At 38.4% G+C, this 24,239-nt stretch overlaps 1 protein-coding gene across 2 annotated transcripts in view; it reads right to left on the bottom strand.

Annotated features, from left to right (window-relative positions):
- DCLK1 (doublecortin like kinase 1) overlaps nucleotides 1-24,239 on the bottom strand; it is a 287,750-nt gene that overhangs the window by 36,280 nt on the left and 227,231 nt on the right. For both annotated transcript variants that reach the window (XM_089512502.1, XM_089512503.1), the window contains exons 7-11: nucleotides 12,365-12,449; nucleotides 10,963-11,071; nucleotides 7,469-7,526; nucleotides 6,007-6,126; nucleotides 1,001-1,147 (exon numbers count right to left, since the gene is read on the bottom strand). In XM_089512502.1, coding sequence (XP_089368628.1) covers nucleotides 1,001-1,147; nucleotides 6,007-6,126; nucleotides 7,469-7,526; nucleotides 10,963-11,071; nucleotides 12,365-12,449 — 519 coding nt within the window. The remainder of the gene's footprint in view (nucleotides 1-1,000; nucleotides 1,148-6,006; nucleotides 6,127-7,468; nucleotides 7,527-10,962; nucleotides 11,072-12,364; nucleotides 12,450-24,239) is intronic.

Raw genomic sequence — 24,239 nt, 5'->3', positions numbered from 1 at the left:
TTTTAGTCTGGCTTTTCTTCCTGTAGGGCAGCTTGAGATTGGTTTCCAGCCAGCTTTGAGGCTTGAGCCATCTAAATGCCCCACCTGGAAGCTGGCCAGAAACCTGCTTATTTTGACTGTCTGTTTTACTCCTAATATTACTTTCATACAGCCACTAGTTCCATAAAGTATCTGCTCTCTTGAATCTCTGACAGGCCTACTTGGAAATGCTAACGATGGAACCTGAGACCTTCCATATGCAAATCATAGGCTCTGGCAGTGAGTTTCAGTCCTGGAGATACCAGCCTATATCGGGGAGGAATGTTTTGTACAGTTGCAGAACAAATTTAACTACTCAACCAGGAAGGTACAAGCAACAGAATTAACCATTATTTCCCTAGTCTTACATACACTTCGAAACTCTCTGGTTTTAAGGTAAGTAGCAGCAGAAGGTTTCTTTTTGGACCAGAGACAGATGTAAATTAATAAAAGGTCCAGAATGTTGTGCCTGCAACTGGGAATATCCATCTTATGTTGTTTAGCAGGTAACAAACATGTTTGTGGGGGTGGTGCTAAGGATGCAGTGGACCAATTAGAACCACATTACCACAATGGCTTGGCAAGAGCCAGAAATTACTGAAAATGGGCATGTTAACACACGCAGTACCCACAACACAAAGGGATAAACAACAATGAAACAGAACAAGGAATTATGGACCTCAAGGAAGACTCTTTTTGACCCACAGACAATATAGTAGTGACACATTTGTAATTTTTCAGACTGGGATTAAAGTTTACATTAAGACTACATGATAGGATTCAGTTTCACATTTGTTTATACTGCATATATTCATTTAATGCAAGATAGAAGTAATCCATTTGTATTCACAGGTTTGGAAAATATTTTGGGATGGAAGGTTCCATTATTTGTGATACACATTTCCAATGCACTCGGGAAGCAGGTGAATGATATCAATAGCATTAACAAAAATCTCTAGAATGCCTTGGGTGTTCTGCTTACCAGTAGATTCTCTGGCTTGATATCCCGGTGAACAATATTTAAGCTATGAAGATATTTGATGGCACTAGCCAGATTGTAAAGCATTCCACTGGCATCCCGCTCTGTATATTTGTTTGTGGAGGTAATGGCATCAAAAAGGTCTCCCCCCTGAAATAAAAGAACCATCGTGTATTAACAAAACTCCTCTAAGCACAGAAAATACAGCTGATGAGATTTCAGAGAACTTCCATAATGATAATCACCACAATTTTCTTAGAGGATATCACAGAATTACCACCTCCCTTTAAAAAAGGTTTTAAATAGAAAAGGTGGTGGAAACTCCAATAATCTATGCAGATCACAACTTCAACTGTTCTTGAACTCTATCACTTCATATTGCAGGCGGCACATGAGTTTAGCAAGTATTTCTTTGTACAAAGATATAACTGTATGGAGAACTTGATTTAAAAGATAAAAGTGCCAGAAGTTGTGAAGTCGAAGGCTTTTATGGCCAGCATCCATAGTTTTTTGTGGGTTTTTTGGCTATGTGGCCATGTTCTAGAAGAGTTTATTCCTGATGTTTTGCCAGTATCGGTGGCTGGCATCTTCAGAGAATGCTGGCATGGAAGTGAGTGGAGTATATATATATATACTGTGTGAAAGTGAGTGGGGGTATTCACCTAGGGTCACACTGTATGTGTATACAGTATATATATCCCATTCACCTCCATGTCAGCATTCTCTGAAGATGCCAGCCACAGATGCTGGCAAAACATCAGGAATAAACTCTTCTAGAACATGGTCACATAGTCTGAAAAACTCACAAAAAACTGTTCCAGGAGTTGTTTTATATATAAGATTTTTGGAGGAGGCAGAGCATTCAATACTGTAGCTCTTTCCTTTTACAACATTTGAAATACTACAGCACAGAACAGTTATATCCCATGCTGCTTGTGGAGTGCCCCATAATTATATTGTCATATGTAGAAAAGGACAAGTGAGTTCTGCAACATTTACAAAAAATGTAGACTTCTTCTGTTTAGGCTTCCAGCTAGCCAGCCATACCTCATTCCAGGATATTCCATTCTGTCCCACTGCTCACTAGTTTTCTGCCTTGTTCAGAACTGCCCTCATTTCCCCAAAAGGTAACATGACACAGGAATATCTCTTCCAAGCCCTGATCCAAAGTCATGCTAAAAGGAAACATACAAATCATCCACATAATTTGTAGTGGGAAAGTGTGCTGAGGGAGGAGGGCAATTGCCCCCAATCCCTCGGGCTTCACCATACTGCTATGCTGAAGATGAAAGCGATAAGGTATGGGCAGTTGCAGTGATTTTCAGCAGCTGAAAAGGGGCCTGAAAAAAATATATTGGAAGGGAATATGTGGGCTTGTGTAGGTGTCCTGGGGGGGGGGGGGGGAAAGAGGGCTAGGGGGAAAGGGGTTGGGGACATCTTGCATTCTATGGGCCACAGTTCCCTCAAACCAGATCTATGCCCATGCTGATTTCAAGCCAGACAGCAGCACACACCACCCTCCTTTGTCTAGAAAAATAGATTCAGAGCATCTATGAAGTATTTGTAAATCTCTTTCTGCCATAATAATGGCATAACTAAGAAATGACAGTTTGCACTTGAATTGGGGTTTGGCCCTGTGTCGTCTGGAGATGGGGGAAAATAGATATAATGCCCCATGTAGTCATGTCCTAGGATCAGTGAAAAAAAAGGAAGAGTGAATTCTCCCATCCAGATATTGCTGCTCCTATTAAAAATAATGAGAATTAATTGAGGCTGCTTTTGTGTAGAAACAAAAAAGTCAAGAGATGATGTAATGAGTTCCTTTGTATTGGTAACTTTTCAGAGTGTAACATTTCACTTAGTCCCCATCTTGTGGTGCCACCCGTGGCCCCATCTTAGTGATGGTTGAGGATCAACAGAGGGATATCAGGGGTTTTAGTTTTTAATTGTTGTTTTTATGCTTTGATATTGTGTTTTTAATATGTTATACTGTTTAATACTGTCTTAAGGGGGGGGGAGGGATAAAGTGTTCTTAATTGTTGTATTTTATATTTTACTGTTGTCAACCGCCCGGATTGGTTTCCCATAGGGCGGTATACAAATAAATATTATTATATATTATTATTATTAGGGATGGGCAAGAATTCTATGAAGAGTCCTTGAATATGCCATAACCCCTGCTGATATTTTTGTCAGCAAAAATGGACACAGATTACTTCAAGCAGTTTCTATTGTTTTGATCAGCCTTACACTCTATAGCCTGATGCAACTCTTCAAATTATCATGGTTAGATGCCAATGAAGAAGATGTTTCAATGAAGCCAGGATTGGACCAACCATTAGACAAGATGAGACAGCTACCTCAAACAATAATCCTCCACTATTCTGGAGGACCACTTAGATTTGAGAGCCCACTACAGGAGTGAGGGCTGTACCCTTTATGAAATAAGGGCTGGAACAGGTAGGCCAAATGACACAGTTTCCAGCCGCATTCAGGATGCAATGTTTAGCTGACATATGCCCAGAATGTGGGCGGAAACTGCATTGATGCCAGATCTTCCCAAAAGAACTGGGACAAAAAGGAGTAGAAAATCCACTCCTTTTTGGCAGCCCAATTGAAGACTCCGGCAACGGCCTGGATTGGGGCTGGGCATGTGGTCACAAATGGTGCCGAAGTGGTCCCACTGCAGTCCTTTTGGCCCATCTGTTCTGGGCATAAATTTGCTCACAGCATTTAAAATAATTTACTATTGATCATTGTATACTATCAAGCACAGGACAGGGCAGGGCAGGGTGGGACAGGGCATTTATGGGAATATCAATTTACAGAGTAGGTATTTCTGTCATGATGCAGGGAGAGGCAGTGTGATGGGCTGCTTTTAGGCAAACTGCTGAAAGAGGGCATTTAAAAAAAATCTGATACTTTCTATGAGCTGCCTTAGCTCCCACTGTGGGAGAAAAGCATCATACCAAAAATAAATATAATATATTATAATATGATCAAACAGTTCCTGTCATGGCCACCTCAGTTTTTGGGAACAAGCCCTTAATTGGGGCATATCGCAAACATTTCTTTCAAAGTAAACATAAAAGTCTTCTAGTTTTTGCTAGTTTTGCCATGTGAACAGAATGCTCACAAAAAAGAAAATATATTCTATTTTGTTCTGTCTGCTTTGTTTGTCATTGTCATTTGTTTCTTATTTATGAATTGAGTAAAGAATTAAAAGAACAAAAAGAAAATATTTAAAAACAAACAAACACAGGGATATTCATCAGTAACTATTGGATAAAGGCCTTACAGAGCTTAGTTTACAGACAACTCACTTGGACAAAAGTGTAATTTAAACTTTTATTTAGAGGCTCTTTAAACTTGCCAATTTCTGACATATTAATTCACACAAAACTACACACACCATTACTGAACCACTATATCCAAGAACATTATTTCAGCTGTAGCATTTAATACCCCTTCCCATCTGCACCTTTCCGGAATCAAGACAGAATTATAACAACATCTGATTGTATTTTATTGCTACTTTTAAGGAGAAAACAAATCTTACCACCCATGAACATAAGGTGCCACATTTCAGAAGTATAGTACCCAATTGTTTATTTACTAACTTGAAACATAAACGCTGCAACTTTCCTTTACTTTTGTAAAACTGAAATGAGATCTTTCAAACAGCAGGAGGAAATCTCATAATAAATCATGCTTGTTAAAACAGCTAAACCACTGCTAGTCTTGAATACTAATTTGGCCTCGCTATGCACAGTGGCAGCTTGCCGGCAAGCATGTCTTTTCCCCTTTCCACAAGTGCAACTTGCAACATGTTTTCATTTCTACTTATGAAGTGCTGTCCTCAAACTTATGGCAGTTTACTCAACAGCACCCAACATGATATGAGAATGTGTTTGTAGCAGTGGCAGCCTGCTTTTATCAAACTTGTTACTGCCAATAAATGCAAAATGGTATTAAGTAAAGAACTGGTGCTCCGTCACATTAAGCCTTTTCTTTTTGAATATCTTTCCCATCTGTGAGCTTGAACTTAATTTAAACTTGGGTCTTCAAAAGCCAGTCCATAGCAGATGGTTACTCAATTGTAAAGGCCATGCTGTGCAAAGAAGAGGATACAACCAGCAGTTGTGAATTGATGAGTCAGCATCCTTCAAACATATTTGGCTACAGTAATTGAAAATTAACATGTAGCAAAGTTTGTTCTTGGGATGAGATGACCCAACTTGTTCAGAATAAAAATGTCACACACTTTAGAATAGCTATCACAGGAGACTATTATATTGAGAAAATATGAGTTTCTTTGTAACTATTAAATGTTGCTACATTTAAACCCACATCCAAAAAGTAAACACACTAAAGTTTGCAGAGTGAAGTAGATATGGATGCAAACCTGAGGTTGAATTCCTCCCATTTGCAATCTTAGGTAGCAGAATCTGTGTAGGGAGTATGGGCTTCTGCCACTGGGCAGATGGGTTTTAGAGTTCTTGTTAACATCATGGTCAAATGTTAACAAAGTAACAATGCTATAGAAAAGATTAATAAGTTTGATACTTTTTTGCATTTGCTTGGCAACTTGAGGCTGGGAAGATATTTAATTAATTAATTTCCTGCTTTTCTGCCATATGAAGGCTGATAAGGACTAAGGGAGTGAATTTTCTTCTGCCACTAACCTCCTTGCACAATTGTCATAGCTATTGGGAGGAGATGGGCCACCTGCCTACACTTTGATTTTATTTGCTTCCACACTGTATAACCCTTGTGGGTCCATCTTCCATTGGCCTCATGCAGGGAAGGATGTGCATCCCAGACCAGGGACTTTCCATTGAGATAGCCATGGAGAATGGAATTGCTGCACAGGGTAGTATGTGCAGAATTAGTTATTCAGGTACCCAATTCTATTCTTGGCTGTGAGGAGATGCTGGGCCCAGGTATGCCTTTGTTCAATGGGACTGGAAACCTAGTGCAAGCAAACAATCATGTATTCTTTCTTTTACCTTTACAAGCTCCATGACAAGATACAATTCAGTGGGCATATCCATCTCTTCAATCAGAAGCACAATATTGGGATGCTTGACCCTTCTTAAAATAGAAACTTCATTCTGGATCATATGCTCCTGCCACACAAAAGAAAATAGATCAGAAAAAAATTCAGAAGGAAAATAGAAGAAATGCACCCACCTGTTCAATTTTACTCTGTACTATTTGTACAGGTTGCAGTTGTATGCATCCAATCCTGAGAATACATTAAGAAGATGGAAAACATGTACACATGAATGCCATTTTTAGCCAGTGTCAGAAATCTGGCATAAGAGACACTGATTGCCAAAGGTTGTGAAAAGGGAATGTGATCAATATGGTAGAAAAGACTACATTTTTAGTGCTCAGAAGTCAGTTAGGCCTCAACTCTAACTCACTACTAGGCAATGCAGACCGGCACAATATACCGGCTTGGAGGTGGCATGAGGGTGTGGCATTTAGATGTCCTGACGTTATCCCCAAGCTGGTGTCACATTGCCTGCCTGACCACTTGGCGGGCAGTGTTGCAGTGCTCTGATAGTGTGGCATTCATATGCTACATGCTGCAGGAATGCTGAAAAGCTGCCACTGGGGCAAAAACCCAGCTTTTTGCTGGCTCAAAGAGGAGTGGCTTTCTGCCACTTCTTTTTGAGGTGGTAAATAGCCAGATCAGGGCTGTGGTGAGGGGTTGTTGTGGCCCTGATCTGGCGTGAAGCTGCCCTTTCAGGGCCATCTTTCAGCCCCAAGACTTGTTTGTGAGTAGACTTGTAGAGAAGTGCTTAGTTAGTCCTTTAATCCTTTGAAAATGTTGAAATAAAAAAACTAATTTTTCCAAGCACAAAACAAATGTTAACTATATTTTTCTTTTCTTCCTTAAAAGTTTTTGTTATAGAATTATTAGTAAAAGGACTAATTTAGTTTGTGAAATGCTGCTCATTTGATTGTGTGTGTGTTCTAATGATTTCTGTTTCAGGTTCTGTGAGTATCTAATAATTGTAGGAATTAGATCCTTTTGTTATGCAGAATTACAAAACCATCAACTAGGATGGATGTTTAAACTCTCTGTGAGCAATTAGACAACCTATTTTAGATTTCCAGAAAGCAAAACTCCAAGGTGAAATGCTTTCCCAGTTATCTGTTCAACTGAGTATATTCAAATGCTGTTAAAAGCCCAGATGGCTCTTATAATTAAAATGGAACATGATTTTTTAAAAATAAATAGTATGACCAGAGGCAACTGGGAGTCTTTCATGTAAACATGGTTTAGAACAGATTTCAAGGAGCTATCTCAGATGATGAACTACAAAACATGGTTGGTGCCTTGGGCACCTCCTTTAAAGTTTAGATGAAAACATGGAGTTTGGCTCACTGCCTCACTGACATGGAAGCAACTACCTGCTATTGGCATGCCCCAAACTTGAAATCCTGTACTGTACTTACTTTTCCTCTACATTTACTTTTTTTGATGATTTTCAGGGCATATTCTCTACCAGTTGACCTAATAAGAGGCAGAAGGAAGAAACAGAATAAATGAAGAGAGAATAATGAGTAATGGTTTCTGACTCAAAAGATCAATATTACTTATACCACTGAAAGAAACAGCAATTACTCATGCTTGTCTCAACAGAAAGGCCATATCCACACATGCTTATTCACATTCTGCAGCAACATGACTGTTAGAATACTCAGTGGCATTTTTATTTTATTTTATGCTAGCCATCCTCTTGTTTTGCCCACTAGAGGGCTTCTTGACATAACTGCAAGAAATACAGCACCACTTCATTGGAACATGATCTTTATATGTATGCAGTTATTCTGAAGAGGTTCGTATAAAAATATGATAAAAGCCTAATTGATTTACAAATCATGTAATCTCTGTGAATGAAACATCCTGGATATCCTTTGCACTGCAAGAAGCAAAGCAATGAGCTTGCATGCCATAATCTGAAGAACTGTATTTGCTCTTGTTTTACACACACACACACACACACACACACACACACACACACACACTATATAAAAGGAAAGCAAACACACACACTACAAAAAAAATAAATATGCAGCTGTTCCAGCAAGCCTATGATGATATAATATATTTTATATTTGATACCTATTTTACTATAGAATATTAAAAAAATAAGGGGAGTTATAACATCAGGTAAATAATCAGGAGTGTAGCAAAAAGGAGGGGGAGTGATGGCATTGTCCAGCCAAACAACAATTCTTCCCCCCCTGAAATTTTCTTTGGGTCTCTAAATTTCTAGCACTGCAGTTAATTAAAACTTCAGTTAACCATTTAGAAATACAGCTTAGGCACCCAAAGAAAACAGGTAGGCAAAGTGACCAAGAATGTGAAGCCCAGCAAACTTACATAAGAATTCTAGGAGTGAACAATTTTCACTGTTTCATTATCTGTACTGTTAGAAATTTAGAGATTAAAGGAAAATTTCAGTGGGGTAGCAGACTTTACTGTCTTCTTTCTGACACCCTGTAGCTCCAACACTGGAAATAGTTCTTAAATAAATAAAGCATTATCATCTACACTGGAAAAAAACCCAGAAAAGATAATGCACACAACACTATATTATTTTACAGTAATATTGAGATTCTAGTGGTATTCACATTTCAAACTATTGTTTAGCTGCTACTCTAGATCCCTGCTGAATGTTCAACTTTCCTTCAAAAGAAATAAAAAAAGAATCAAAAGAAAGACATCATCCCTAGTTCAGCCTTCCCATGTGTGCTGGGCCATAATTGCCAGCCATGGTCTGCAGCCCAAAATGAGGTGAGTTGTAGCTTGCCACATCCAAAGGGCACCATGTTGATGGTAGATGCCCTAGTTCTTTTAATTTTGAAGGTAAAATAGTGCAAGCATCACTTCATCTATTTGACCACTATGCCAAATGCAACTGAGTCTTTTTAAACATATTATACTATCCACATGTATGTACTGTTGATTTTCTAGTGATTCCCCTCTACTTTCTTCCCTCTTGCCATAAAATTATTTGGTTGCTCTCCTATTCAGACTTATGGTTTAATTCACATAAGAGAATCTGAGCATGGCTCCTTTTACTTAAAAAGCACATACACCGTACACACATTTATATTTCAGTTGTTAACTAGACAAGAGAAATTTTACAAGAATAAGTGGGGGGGGGACTCTCCCAAATCCCCACTGTTGAGGTTATCATAACCAATGCCGTTGCCATCATCATCACAAACATAATCATAATATTTAATTAATCAATTGCTTTATCAATCCATAGAGAATAAAGGCTGTACAATAGTTAAGAGTGTGGTTAGAATGTAGGACAAGGTTAGAATGGGCATGAAAGTAGAATGTGACCCAGGTTTGATCCCTGAATCACCCTGAAATGTACTGGAAGAACCTTCTCAGTCTGAGGGACCTAACAGCCTATTGCCAGTATATTAATTGTAACAAATAAGAAATCACCCAATGTAGCCAAATGAAAGACCAACAATTTTGTCCTTCATCTTTAAATACTTCTTACCCACAGTATAGGCATAGGGCATAGAAATATAAAGAGTATTTGCTTCTGGATACAAAGGTCTTTTAATAGTGGGCTGCTTGTTGGTAAAATACTCACTTTGATCAAGCTAGGGGACAGTCACAAGCAAAACTAGGCCCTCACATGCATTCTTAACAGGAGAAAGAACAGCATGGGAAAATGGATGCTATATGGATAGATACTGACACAGATGCTGGGCTTGGTATTTCAGAGGTTTTTTTTTAGTAAAATAGTTGGTAACTCTGGCCAGGGAACAGAAAATGTGGATTCGATTCTCTCTTGATCCCCCCACTTCTCTTCTAAATATGGAACTGGCAAAAGTGAACTTGTTGCGGATGTGGAATCAGAATAAGTACACAGGGTTTCCTTAGCCACTTGACTTATTGTCGCAATTGAAGGCTGGAACTAAAAGGTACTGAGTTGTCATCAAGCCATGATCTTAAACAGGACATTCTATTGTTCAGCAACAGTGCTTGCTCCAGAGTTAGGGAAAGTTACTTTTTTTGGATTATAATCCCCACAATCTCCCAGACAGCATACTGGCCATACTGGCTAGGTGTTTCTGAGAACTTTAGTCCAAAAAAAGTACCTTGTCCAAGCTTTGGTCTGGTCTGCAAGAGGATCAATGGGCCCAAACAGACAGGCCAAAATAAAGCTGCTTCGGGTCACTTTGGAGGTATGCTGTTTAAATGACACACACATCTTAAGAGGCCAGAAGCTGCACCAAAGCTACGCTGCAGTCCTTAGTACTAGTGTATGGCTTTGGCGTGGTTTCTGACCTCTCAGGATGCATGCATCCTTTACATAGCATACCTCCAAAGTGACCCGAAGCAGCTTTATTTTGGCCTGTCTGTTTGTGCCCAACATTTCAGAAACTTTATATAGAAACCAACTTTCATGGAGCCCTGGGAGCTGCCACCAATTGGCATTGAAAATACTGGGCACAAAGGACAAACAAGATGGCCTAGCATTAAGGCAGAATATTATATTCCTGTGATATTTGTGGCAAGTAACATTTACAGAAATAAGAACTGATGCCTGGGGCACTAGGTCTGGATAGCTATGGAGTATTTGTAAATCAAAAGAAAAAGCTGTTGGCAATTATTTCTCAAATGCCCACAAAAGAATAATATTTCCAGCCTATTATTTTAGTACAATTATTTTTATTTTAAGAATCTCCTGGAAGGGATATGTTGAACAGGGGTAAGGAATGGGCAATGGAGATGGGATAAATCAAAGTTGAATTTATGTATTGTTCCTCCAAAACACTTTAAAGATATAGCTGGGCTAGGCTTTTCTATTTTGTACATTACTTTGTTCCACATGTGCTGCAAATAAAGATGTGATCCAGAAGCTTAACATCACTGACTGCTTTAACAGGAATAAGCAAGAAATCTCTCTCACCTTTCAATACACTCCTTTACAATGGCAAAATTTCCATCTCCTATAGTCCGACCAACTTTATATCTCTCTGCTATAGAGGCTGGAACCTGGAAGCCTTCCTCTAACACTTCTGAAAAGAATCATTAGTACATTTTTACTGTTAGGAAAGGTAACACAGATGTGACACATAATACATATTTTACCTCTATGGTTTAAGAAGACAGCTATTCTGCCACTGATATTACATGCATTTCACAAATTCAGTCGTATAAATTATGAAAGGTTAAGCATGTGGACAGTGGATCTAGTCTTAACATATTTATAGATAATTCTGCTGCATGCATTTTTTTCATTTTTTTTTTAAAAAAATAAACAAACATATGTTTCTGTGATAGGCTCAGGTAGTCCAGTCTCAAATCCAATCTCAAGTGAATACTGGATTCATTCAACCCACCACAATTAAATCTATCTACAAAAGGAGTCTAACACTCCAGCACTTCTTTTATTACATCCTGTAAACTGAGACCTCCATAAACTTGCTTATGTGATAAGTGCTATTTCCCCCTCTGTTTTAAATATTTAGTTTTTAAACAAGTGTTCTCAATAATGTCACCAACGCAGACAACCTGGGCACCAGATGCTTTAAAATATCAGTGAAACAGTAAAGAAAAAAAGTTTCCTAATTCTTGCATTTTAGTAGCCATTAGAGCACCATTATTCTTCAAACCAGACTCAAAAATACAGTCTGCAAGTACCTAATACTTTTTTAAAAGACTGTAACACATGAAACATATGATGTGTGTTTCAATCAGTTCAATATTAGAAATAGGTTGGTCAAATAGTAGTTTTCTCCCCCCCCCCCCACCTTGTAAATTTCTGGCTCTTAAACAGTAGGAACAGGGTCTGTTTGAAAGGATCAGCTCAAAATGTTCCTTTCCCAGTAGGGCCTGATGTACAAAGCGAATAGTTTGGGTCTACCTGACAACAGTGTCAGAAGGAGGGCAACCAAATCCATAGCAGACTTTCTTAAATATTAGGAAAGGGAGATGCCTATCCAAAGTGCTTGCATTTTGTGAGGATTCAGGTTATTGGCCCTCATTCTCCAGGAACCAATCCATGACCTAGGCAGTGTTTCCTGATTCAGATGATAAAGAGAAACAGAGCATATGATATGTAAATAGATTAGATTCCTGATGATTGGAAAAGAATTGAAAGTAACTATGTAATTACTGGGCTACTCCATTCTATAATATGCAATTCCTAGTGTCCAATTCATGAAAATTCGGGGGAGAAAACAGATCATTAATACACTCTTTTGTCAATATGTGACATATGCGGCAATTACATTTTTATTTATCTTTGATCTGAAAGTATATGTAAAATTTACACAATAAACTTTCAATCAGAGTTTTATTTCATTTACCTTCACCAGGTCCATCATTTTCATCCATGGAGCTGCAGACTTTGGTAGATGCTAGTGAGGTAGAGGAACCACTGTGCTGAGAGCTCTGGAAATACAGGATGGGATCAGGGGAAGACATATGATATAAAAGGTCTGTTAAAATGTTGCTTGAGCAAAGCTAAATAATATGACATAATAAGATAGAAAGAGTAGCGAGTGTGTGTTAACTGCACCTGTACCAAGCTTAGAAAATTACTTTTAAAACATAAGTAGTTATAGCTATATTTCCAAGGCAAAAAGGTAGCCAGTCACCATTATAATTACAATTTTTGAAAGTAGCTAATTAGATTCCTAGTTATTGTAAGTAATGAAAGCAATTACTTTGGTTACTTTTTAAAAAACTGAATTCTACACATTGCTCTCCTAAACACATTCCCACTTCATACATCTTCTTGTTGCTTCATTACTCAGAACACAGCATGAGGGAGCAACAGAAGGCACTGCACAAGCCAGCAATTGAAACATGAGATATTCCTCCATCAATTGGTAAGGTCACAGCTCATAACTGTAAAAATAATTAACAAGTTACAGTCTATGGTAAAAGAAATAATGTTGTTCCATGCTAAATTACATAATGTAACATACTGGTAGCTTCACTTTTGGAAAATAATTTAATTACAAGTAAATAGATATTTGTATCTAGATATTTTGAAGCTCTGTCCTTGTAGCAAATGTGCTTCATGTTCATCTCATGTATAATTTTCTTCATTATTTACTTGTGAGCTTCTAAAAACCTCCTGTTGAGAAAACAGCACCTATTTCAACAACATTAATATGTCCTTTGATGTCGGAAAATACTGCCAAATCCCTCTTCTCCTCCTCCTTCCTCATTTCCTAATCTTCAAAACAATTCAGATATCTCTGCTAAAATCATCACTTTTCCCTCTGGCCCTTGAATCATGTCACACTGTTTCTTAAAGTATCTGCACTGGGAAGCTCTTTATCGCATATGCTTCAGTCTCTCTAACTAATTTCTAAAACTTGTTTCCTTTGATTTCTCCATGGCCAAGTTTTAATAGTGAAAATGTGATGTTTTACTGAAAGAGTGAACATGACAGAAAGGACTTTTGTTCAGGAAGGGTGGAAAGAAAGGGTTAACTAAAGATGGTAAGAAAGCAACTCCTCCTGGAATTGGGGATGACAAAGATGGTTTTGAACTTTTTTTCTTTTTTGTGCAGGGAAATCTCAAGAGGACAACATTCATCTTCCCAACCTCATTGAGTCGGCCCTCCTTATAGGCGTGCTTGCCTTCTAAGGCTTTGAGCTCACACAGAAGGCAAGCCCAGGCAGAAATAATGGGGCGCTTTAGCATACGCTCTTTTCCCCATACGTGTGTGTGGGGGGTGTCCGGAACAGATCCCCTGTGTATGGGGAGGGCAGACAGTATATGCAGCCAGCCAGTGTTCAGAGAAATGGTAATGCAATGATGTTTTGTCAGTCTTTGGCCAATGAAATGGCTTTCAGTATATTAACTATGTACTCACAGAGAAGGTGGGGGTCAAAGAGAGGCAACTCAGCATTGGGCAAAACAAACCATGGTTTGGCTGAAAATATATGAGCCAGATTTTGGCGTGTGAAGCAAACCATGGTTAAACTAAAGTATATTTTAATACTACTTCTGAACTGTGACTTAATGTACTTAATGTGCCATCTGTGGATTGTATTGACAGTGCACACATGTGATAAGAATTCAGTAGTAGCTATAGCTTCCTACCATGTTTGACTTCAAACACACAAGCAGTAAAATATGTGTATGAATATCCCATGGGTAAATAGGGTTACTATTTTCTTTAGCATTATTCTTTCCATACACTAGTATTCCATGTCTGAAGGAAAGCAGGCCCTATTCTTTTCTTGTGTCTCCCACTGTTAACAGTATCATATCCCGAGATATCATCTACATTTACAGCTTTAAGGTAGATTCAATTTCCTGAACTTCTCTAATCTGGTAGTTTTTTTCCATGTGGCAAATGAAGGAGTTAAAACATGTAATAGCACTTCGAACTGACAGTGAAGAACCAGCTGAACTCAGCACTTCTTAGCAAGGCGGTGGTTCCTTTCATGCTATGTTCTCTTTCTCTGAAATCACACTTTATGTACACTGTGAAGGCTTCTTAAGCAAGAATAACTTCTAGTCTCCCTAGCTTATAGTTTACAAACTGTCAGTCAGATCATAAGCCATTTGTACCAGCCTGCTTGTGACACTGGCGTATGTCATGGTGTACCACCATCATAACAGCATTTTACATGACATTCTGATGGCATAACTACTTTGTATAAATACATTCTAAACTGAAGTGACTCTTGTCTATGTTGTCTTTCAAACTGTGTTCACTCAAAAAGCAAGTCCATGTCTCCCTTTTCCCAAGGTCCTTTACTTCTTTGATTCATGTGCCACATTTTCTCTCATTCTGATACTCAAGCAGAGACTGACAGGTTTATCCTTTTCTGTCAGCTTCAAGTGGCTGAAATTTGTTTCAATAGACAACATAATAAATCTTCTACTTCATGGTGTTCTGCTTAAGCTACCTGGTTCCTTACTACCACATTTTTACAGTTACGTATTAATAATGGCATTTTTCTTAGTATAGCAAATAATCAACAATTAGCTATATACATTTCCTTGGACTGTAATACACACACAGGTAAATGACCAAAATTATTAATAAAAATTCCAGTGCAATGTTGCAGTGGGAGTTTGGGGTAATATTTTGGGGTAATATTATGGTAAGTAAATGAAAGGTATGGGATTAATGTAGGCCTTTCCTTACCTTTCCTTTTCGTAAAAAAAGTCTAACCTCCTGCAGCTTTAGGCAAATATGTGCTATAAGTCAAGATTAGGCTGGGTACCTAACTCAGCACTAAACCTGTTTCCATCATTAGCAAGAAATTCTACATTCACATTCATTCTGTTTACCTTTAATCTCAGCAGTCTTCAATTCACAAGGTGATTTTCTTCTTTTGAAAAGTTAACATTTCACACATCACTCCATTCCATTTTCTTCTGGTTTTAAAATATAACTGTGTACTAAACTTCATATGTGCAAGTTAGTGTATTAAATGATAGCAGTCAATAACTGCCAAGAGCAAATGTCAGTTTCCCATGGGTTGCTGATGGATCTTTGGGCCCACATCTTTGCTTGGCCTCAAGTCACTATGGATTGCTCCCACTGGCAGTACGGAGATAGAGATATAAAAAGCACCTCTACAAATTGCCTCCAGGCATGTTGGTGGAATTCATAGAGTGCCTGATTTATTACATAACCATTTTAGCAAGAGGGCACCATATTCTTTAATCTTTATTTTTCTGCCACCTATAGCTAGCTGCTGGGGAAGAGATGTTAATGACCAAAAAACAGGATGGGGAGTGTTCATGGAATGGAATTGTTCCAGAGGGAGTCACTAAAGCACTGCTTAACTCATAATTTCTCATGATATCCTTGACTATATTAGATACACATTTCCTGCAAGAAGATAGTCACATATATTTAAACATTTGTGTTTGTGGTAGTGAAGAGGAAGGAGACTTACCTCAAAGTGGCAAATGCTAATACAAGGTTGAGGGAAAGCCTACAGCAAAACTCCATCAACCCACACAGGAAAGAAATCAAAACAGTTTCTCAGTGGCAAAACATGAAGTAAAAAGGCTGTCAGTATTTCATTCTGCTCCCCAATGCACCTAGATATTATTTCATTTTTAAGTAATAAGACACCATGATCCATGGATGGTAATTACATGGTCTTAAAGTTGCAATTTCCCACTACAATAATTTGTAAGAGTACTACAGCAGTAATTTATCTAAGCCACTTCTTTTTTTTTTTTTAAGATTTTACATATTATAATAGGCAGATTAATATTTCAGCAGATAAAGAATGTCTAACATTCTGAATACCATTTCAGTGTCAAATAATCCAGTGCTTTCTAATTTGAACAAAATATTAACATTTAAACATTATTTTGTAAATTACTTTTATCATGAAATTTAATTATGAAAGTTCATATTGAACCTGTAGAATTCTTATTTACATAGGAGAACCCATTAACATTCAGAAATTAGAAACACATGAATCTCTTTAAAAAATTAAACTGAGGTGGCAGGGGTTTATACATATAAGATAGGTAAAGGACAAAGTTTTAAAAAGAAGAGGATATTCTAATCTCTTTTCTTACTAGCAGTAACACACTAACAAGAACAATGAGAACTTTAAATTTTGAACTGTATTAATGATTATAACCTAATAATTACAGTATATTAGTCACTGACCACAGTATGTTGTTTGCATTCATATACAATAAGAGAAGGCAGAACTTTTAAAATCCATGCCTTGATTTATTCAAAGGTACAAATGCATGTTAAACATCTATCAGTAGTTGTCTGTCTTGTTTGCAGCACGTTTACTAATGAAGATTAAATTGCAACTTCAATAATTCTTTCCAATCCTGAACTATGTTTTCCTTTCCTTTATTGCACTTTTATTTTAGTCATACAAATATACTTCCCTACAAAGGTGTGGTGACCCTTATTAATCAATCACAATTAACATGAAAAGTGAGCCCTGGCATCTAAGTCAAGTGTAAAAGAAATCAATGTGAACAGTTAATCATAATTACTAAGTTAAATCCAACTGGTTTAAGTTAAACCTGAGTCAGTGTTGAGTCAACCTTTGATCTTTTAGCAAATCCTACGTAATTATTTCCAGCATAGGAAACCCCAAAATGCTGAGTTGTCTGAATGTAATTTAACACCTTTCACTGGTAAGATCAAATGTTCACACACAAAAGGGCTCCAAAATATGCCGAAAACTAGCCCATATGCATTACTCCTCAGTCAAATGGACTGAAATTCAATGTAATATTAGAGTAGGAAAATAACATGATACCAAGTTCCACTGGTTTTCCCACTGTGCAAGCATTTATTTTTGAGGTCTCTTGACATTCTTGCACAACCAGAAATTTCACTGGCTTTCTTCCTTAGGCAAAATAGGTACATGAAATCTCATTTGTGCCATAGAACACCACTCTTGAATAACGGCCAATACTGACAAATTGATCACTTTTACTTAATCTGTCTGCTGTGCAAAAGTATTGGTGCAGAATTTTTTAAATGATTCTATCAGAAATTACACATACTGAACTATAGAAACCTATCTCACATAAATAAAGTCATTCAAGGATAGTTTTATTTATTAGGCCCAATACTGAAATTCACCAGACTACATTTTAGAGAGACTTTTTTTGTTTGCATTGGTTCTTTTCAAATTTGCTGAACAACAGAAAAAGAGTGATTTTCCTTGCCACAGAAATAGGTATCCAGGGGGTTGCAAAGTCTGGGAGCAGCCACAAAGAAGGCTTTCTCCTGCATTCTCCCCAGCCATGCCTGAGAAGGTAGTGGGATAGATAGACATGCCTCTTCTAAAGATCTCCTATCACTAAAGTGGTCAAATAGGCAGATATGGTCCTTCAAATAACTTAGACTCAATCCATACAGGACTTTATAGGGAATTACTAACATTTTTAATTATGCCCAGAAATAGATTGGCAGCCAATGAAGCTGTTGTAAGAAGCGACTTGTGTGCTCCTTGTAGCCAGTCCCAATTATCAAGCTGGCTGCAACTCTCTTTCTTTGGAGGTTTTTAAACAAAGGCTGGATAGCCATCTGTCGGGAGTGCTTTGAATGTGTATTCCTGCATGGCAGGGTGTTGGACTGGATGGCCCTTGTGTTCTCTTCCAACTCTATGATTTTTTGGGCCAATTGAAGTTTCTGAGTACTTTTCAAAGGCAGCCCCTCATAGAGCACATTACAATAATCCAAACAGGATGGGCATGTATTACCATAGCCAGAAAATACTTCTTCAGGAACAGGCACACTTGACACTTTAGCTTTAACTATCCAAATACACTTCAGCTCACTGCTGAAACCTGGGCCTCCACATGCAGGGCTGAATCCAGGAGTAGGGCTGAATCCAGGAGTACGCCGAATCTGAACCTGTGTCTTCAAGGGCAGTATATTAAATAATCCCTTTCTCAGATCTGTCTTTCAACTGACCAGGAACAACTCTGTCTGGTCTGGATTAACCAGGAACATGTTCACTTTCATCCAGTCCATTACAGATGCCAGGCACCAGTTTAGTATAAGGGGTTTCCTTGGAATTATGTAGAAAGGAGAATAAGAGCTGTTAGCATTTTACCATTCTTGCTGAGCCATAGTCCACCCTTGCTTTAAACTTATTTTTGGGGGGACCCTTTTTGATGCTATTTGCTTGATTAGGAAATCTCTCAGCTCAGGGCTTCAATAGAAGTATCAAAAAGCAAGAAAGACAAGAGAAGCCAGAGGTCTTTAGGTGAGAATGAGGGTTGCATGAAACTTCTCTTTTTAGGGTCCCTTAAAAACACCATACAGCCTTGTTGCTTGCTTTGAATGGTGGTGTCAGAATTCTAATTCAGTACCCAAGCCACTACACCCTACTGGCTCTTATACATAATATGTACTTTGGCCTTAAATCAGAGACAAATATAAAGTAAGATGTTCACAAGATCTGTTCACCACAGGTTAATATAGAATAAACTGGGACTTACTTTCTGGGGCTATTGTCATTTAGATGAGAAGTGAATTGCACCCACTATAAAGCCATACTGCAAACTTTGCCACAATTCTCTTTCTCTTTATTGGATTTTTTTTGAATGGGTCAATATGTTTCCTAAAGCTTAGAGGATGTTGAATATTTTTAAGGGCCATTATTAATTACTGTTTTACATTTGTAAAAATGCCCTTCAGCCACTGAAAGCTGGACAACAGTCCTGAGAGATGCGGCCAAAGCTGTAGCCCAACACAGCTGTAGATCACATCAGGACCACTACAAAGAGAGTATTCCATACCAAAAAAACTTCCATGGAACATGAAGCGCTCAATATAAATGACCTGTCTTAATTTTAATTCAGTCTGCACCATATGAATGTCATCGCCCCTAAACGAATTTTAAGAGGCAGCTTTTGCTTCAGTTTCTGGCCACCTGGCTGTTTTTAATGACACACCTACATTAAAAGAAAGTCGCTGCTTAAAAGCAGGATTGGGTCTTTGGTGTAAGTACTTCACATCCAGATCAGGTTCATATTAACAGATGGTCAACATACCACCATTTTCTCTATGATGGGAAATTGGAGATCAGTGCTATAGGATTTCAACCACATCTTACAAAAAGATTTGTTCTGCAATTCATTTGTAAATATTTTAAACTGGAAAACCCTGTGCTGTTCCTGAATGAATGGCAATGCATACAAATGCTGAAAGCCTACCATTACAGTATTTCATTCTGGAAAGATTGTTCCCCCTACTAAACATACTTGTACCTTGGAGGGATCCATTTACAGTGGCTCATTGGCATTGTTAAGCCAAGAAGTAAAAACTGTAAAGCAAAATGGTTAAGAATTTAGACAACTAACAGATTTTGCCATAATTTTTGATACCAAGGCAATAAAAATGAATGATCAGATTATCCCTCCCAAGCTGTTAAGGAGTTTTATTTGTGCTTTTGAGGTTTGCAAAGTTCTCTTACAATCTTGATTCCTCAGTGCAAAGAAACACTAAAGCAAACTGTCTAGGTGTAAAGCTGCTGTTTTAGATGCAGCTACTAAACAATTACATAATTCATGTGTGTATACGGGTAATAAAAACTACCAAACTGGTTTCAGGGGCACATCGTTCTGAATTTCTCATCTTTTAAAAATGCCAACTCCTTAAAAAAAAAAACACCAAAAAAAAAAAAAAAAAAAAAACCAAAACCCCCCAATCCTGATTTTCATTTGCTTGGTATTTCATAAAAAATGCTTACAGAAAGTACCAGTAAAGAGATTAACAATAAAGGACAGTTATTTCAATAACTAGCAAGTCCCAGTGATTGTGATACTCAAGTCCCAGTGATATGATCACTGAAAATGGTAAGTCATACTTTTGTTGTTGTTATGTGAATAAGTATGTGTTTAATTCATTTCCAACTTATGCCCCAAAAGCAAACCTATCACAGGGAATTTCTTGGCAAAATTTATTGAGAGGTTTGCTTTTGCCTTCCTCTGTGACTGAGAGAATGTGATGTGCCCAAGGTTTCAATTGCTGAACAGGAATTAAAATTCTTTGGTATCCAGTCCTAGGCCAACACTCAAACCACTACATCACACTGACTCTCTAACTGCAGACCTTAATATAAAAAGCTATTTATTTGCTTATGTACAAGGAAATCCTACAGGTACCTTGATGTTGTTTTTTATTTATGGCAACCCTAAGGCCCTATCACAAAGTTTTCTTGGCAAGCTTTGTTCAGAGGGGGTTTACCTTTACCTTTGTCTTAGGCTGAGAGAATGTAACTTGCCCAAGGTCACAAAGGACTGAAACAGATCAGTGGAAAGGGTGGCTTGAAGCTGCCCATTCTGAAGGCAGATTGGGGCCACGGTAACTATATGTCATGGCCCCAATCCACCTTGAAGCTGCCTGAAAAAGAAGTGGCAAAGAGTCACTCCTTTTTCAGGTGGCAAAAAACTGGCTTTGCATATATGCCACAGCCAAAAGCCAGCTTCATGATGCTCCGGTGGTGTGCAGCATGTAAACACCATGCCGCCAGAGCGTTATGAAGCTGCCTGTGTGTAAATGGCCAGGTGGCTTCCAGGAGACTTAGTAAATGCCACACTCCGAAGCTGCCCGGAAGGTGGCTTAACTTGCCAGTTTGTTCCAGCTCAAAGTGGGTTTCTGTGTCTGAGCAGGGACCCCTGGTCTCCAGATTCTTAGTCCATTGCTTAGACTACTACACACACTGTGTCTATCACAGGCAAATCCACAACAAGGCTTAGTGGACGATAAATATGTACCCTAATCAACATGTAATCAAGTCTTACTCAGCATCTATTAGCCAGTGGCATCACTAGGGTTGGCATTACCAGGTGCAGTAATTTTTGGTGCCATCCTCCCCACATTCACCTCCTCCCATGCCACCCTATACAGAATCCTTAGGAATATTTTTGATACTAATGTTACTAATAAATCATAATTCCAATATATCACTGAATGTCATGGTAATAGTTGCGACATAAACAACTAGCAAAAATAAAATTGCACCTTTATGTTACAATATCATACACATTGTTTCATGTGGTTAAAGTGAAAATTTGATCAGATGTGATGTTTTTAAAGAAAATTTTAAAAGAATTGAGAAAAAATAATTTTTCAATTTAATTTTTTAGAAAATCTGAAGCCTCTTCTTTCTCTTCCCACTGATCCTTGCCTCATGAACTCTCTCTCTTCAGCATTTTAAAAAGATGCAGGTGACCGCCACAGCCTATTTCTGCCAAAAGGCAGATGTAGGGCAAGCAGTAGTGTCACCCTCAAAAGGGTGTCACCTGGTGCAGCCTGCATTCCTTCTCCCCAGTGACACCCCTGCTATTACCTGAACAGTGTTTTCTGCATGTTCCTTTGCATTCTGTGCATCCACTGGTCAGCAAGACAACAAAACTAGCAGTTTAAGAAATAGGCAGGTGTAAAAGAAAGACTTCTGAACAAAGGAGGGAAAACAGAAGAAACAGCAGCAATATGGATTAAGAATTTCAAACTAGGGCTGGTTACACACCGGCACTTTAGTGCGTGACGAGCACGCACTAGGGTTACAAAAGGGCGGTGCTTCCGCACCGCCCTAACCCTAGTGCGTGCTCGTCACGCACTAAACGGCGGCGGCCCTTCCATACGGCCGCCGCCGTGAGGACGTCACGGCCGCGCCGCCTCTAGACAGGGCGGCGTGGACGTGACGTCCTCAATCCGCGGCAGGGCGCCTAGGGCGCCATTTCCGCGGACCAGGAAGGAGCTCCACATGAAGCCCCAAGGACACCCCTTTTCAGGCTGCGGGGAAGCGGCCTTTTGCTGCTTCCCCGCAGCCTGAAAAGCAGCGGATCGGGGCCTCAGCGGCTGCCGTTCTGGCAGCTCAGGCTCCGATCCGGCGGGGAAAGGGGCGGGTACAGCCCGCCTCAAAGAGGCGGGCTGTAACCCGCCTAAGATTGTAAATTCAACCCAGATTACATACTGTCTCAGGGAAAAAGTGTGGGAGGCATTTTATGTTAAATGCCCTTGCCATTTAAAAAAAAAAGGGGGGGTATTGATCAGTATTGTGATATGTCCTCCTGTTTTAATTTTAGGAATTCAAGAGTAGTGGGGGTTATGTAAACTGGAACTGATGGTCACTGTAGTACTATGCACCTATAAAGTGTAAGGTTAGGGAAGACTGAGGCTACATCTGTACTGCAGAAATAATGCAGTTTGACATTGCTTTAATTGCTATGGCTTAACACTATGGAATTAGGGCATTTGTTGTTTTATGAGGTATTTAGTCTTCTCTGTCAAAGAGCTCTGATACCATGACAAATTACAAGTCCCAGGTTTCCATCACATTGAGTCATGGAATTAAAGTGATGTCAAACTGCATGATTTTTGCAGTGCAGATGCAGCTTGAGTTACAGTATCACCTATGTCACATCTCCTGTTCAGTGATTAAAATATATGCAAATGATTAATGAGCTAAATTTAATTCTTATATATACCATCACCAAAAGCTGAGATTCTTTGGACATTCTAAAATGCTCAGGATAAAAAAAAATCATTAATAGAATATTAACACTTTGAAGAGAATATCCAGCCCCTGAATGTGCCTGAAATAGTTGTTATCTCATATCTTTCCCCAAAACCTGTTCCTATTGCAACAAAGGATACAATTTTTACTAGCAAGAATGGAGTATTTTCTGTAGCTATGTTTGGACATTATCACATAGGGCAAAAAGCATCCTTATCCTGCCCTTTTCCCGTCATGATTGTGCGATTGAGATGAAGATTTTCACATGATGTCATGCAGATCCCGTTCTTATCCTGTCAAAGTGTCATGATCCCATAGGTTTGTAATAATTCTTTCTCCTGTTATTAAGCTGCTGGAACACTATTACCGCAGTCATTAGGACTATTGCAGGGGTTTTGTTTTTAACCTCAGCTTGCTCTGCAGCAGAATTACTTCCTGTGGAGTGATTTCCTGTTCTACCTGATGTACCTGTGAACTATCAACAACTCTGATTTTTCAAAATTGTTAAAATGTTAGCCTTTTCTGTAGTTGCCTGGAAAGGGAGCGGGGTTGTTTATATCCATGTTTAAACTGCTGTTTAACATTTAATGCAAAATTCTTTGTTAAAACAGAATAAGCCTGCTAAAACCTATTTTGCACCTCAAATCCTGTTTGTTATACTATAGTTTGATATAGTACATTCAAGTGCATTTTGTGCCCCAGTACACACAGATTTACATTTTAAAAAGCCACTATAAGTGTTCCTATTTCAATCAGTCTGTTAAGGCCTATGACTCCTATACTTGGTGACCACAAACCTGTGTATATTTTATTGTAGAAATTGACTTTTGTCTAGTTTTTCCATTTTCAGAAGAAGTTCACTGAATTTTTAAATCAAATTTTTCAATTTATTTATTACATAACTCACAGCATAAAATCCAGCAAAGGCAAAGTCTAACACAAAATACACTTACAATGCATTGCATTGATGGTACAAAAATGGAAGCAGATTACTTAATTTATTAGAAAAACAAAACCGTTTTCAACTGCATGTTGAGTAAAATGTTTTACAAGTTTTGCTGTTTAACAACTGCGCTGAAACAAAGAGAGCAAAAAGCAAATGAAAAAAATATTTCAAATAAGACTGTATAAAACTGTAAACTTGTTTTATCAATAAGCATCACAACACTGCTTTTTTCCTTTACTGGACAATATAAATCAAATGAAGATTATTATACAATTATCACTTTGTAAT

Source organism: Sceloporus occidentalis, unplaced genomic scaffold (assembly GCF_023333645.1).
Source record: "Sceloporus occidentalis isolate IW3139 unplaced genomic scaffold, rSceOcc1.0.p SCAF_2, whole genome shotgun sequence".
NCBI classification, from domain to species: Eukaryota; Metazoa; Chordata; class Lepidosauria; order Squamata; family Phrynosomatidae; genus Sceloporus; species Sceloporus occidentalis.
This window is presented reverse-complemented; position numbering and strand designations above follow the sequence as displayed.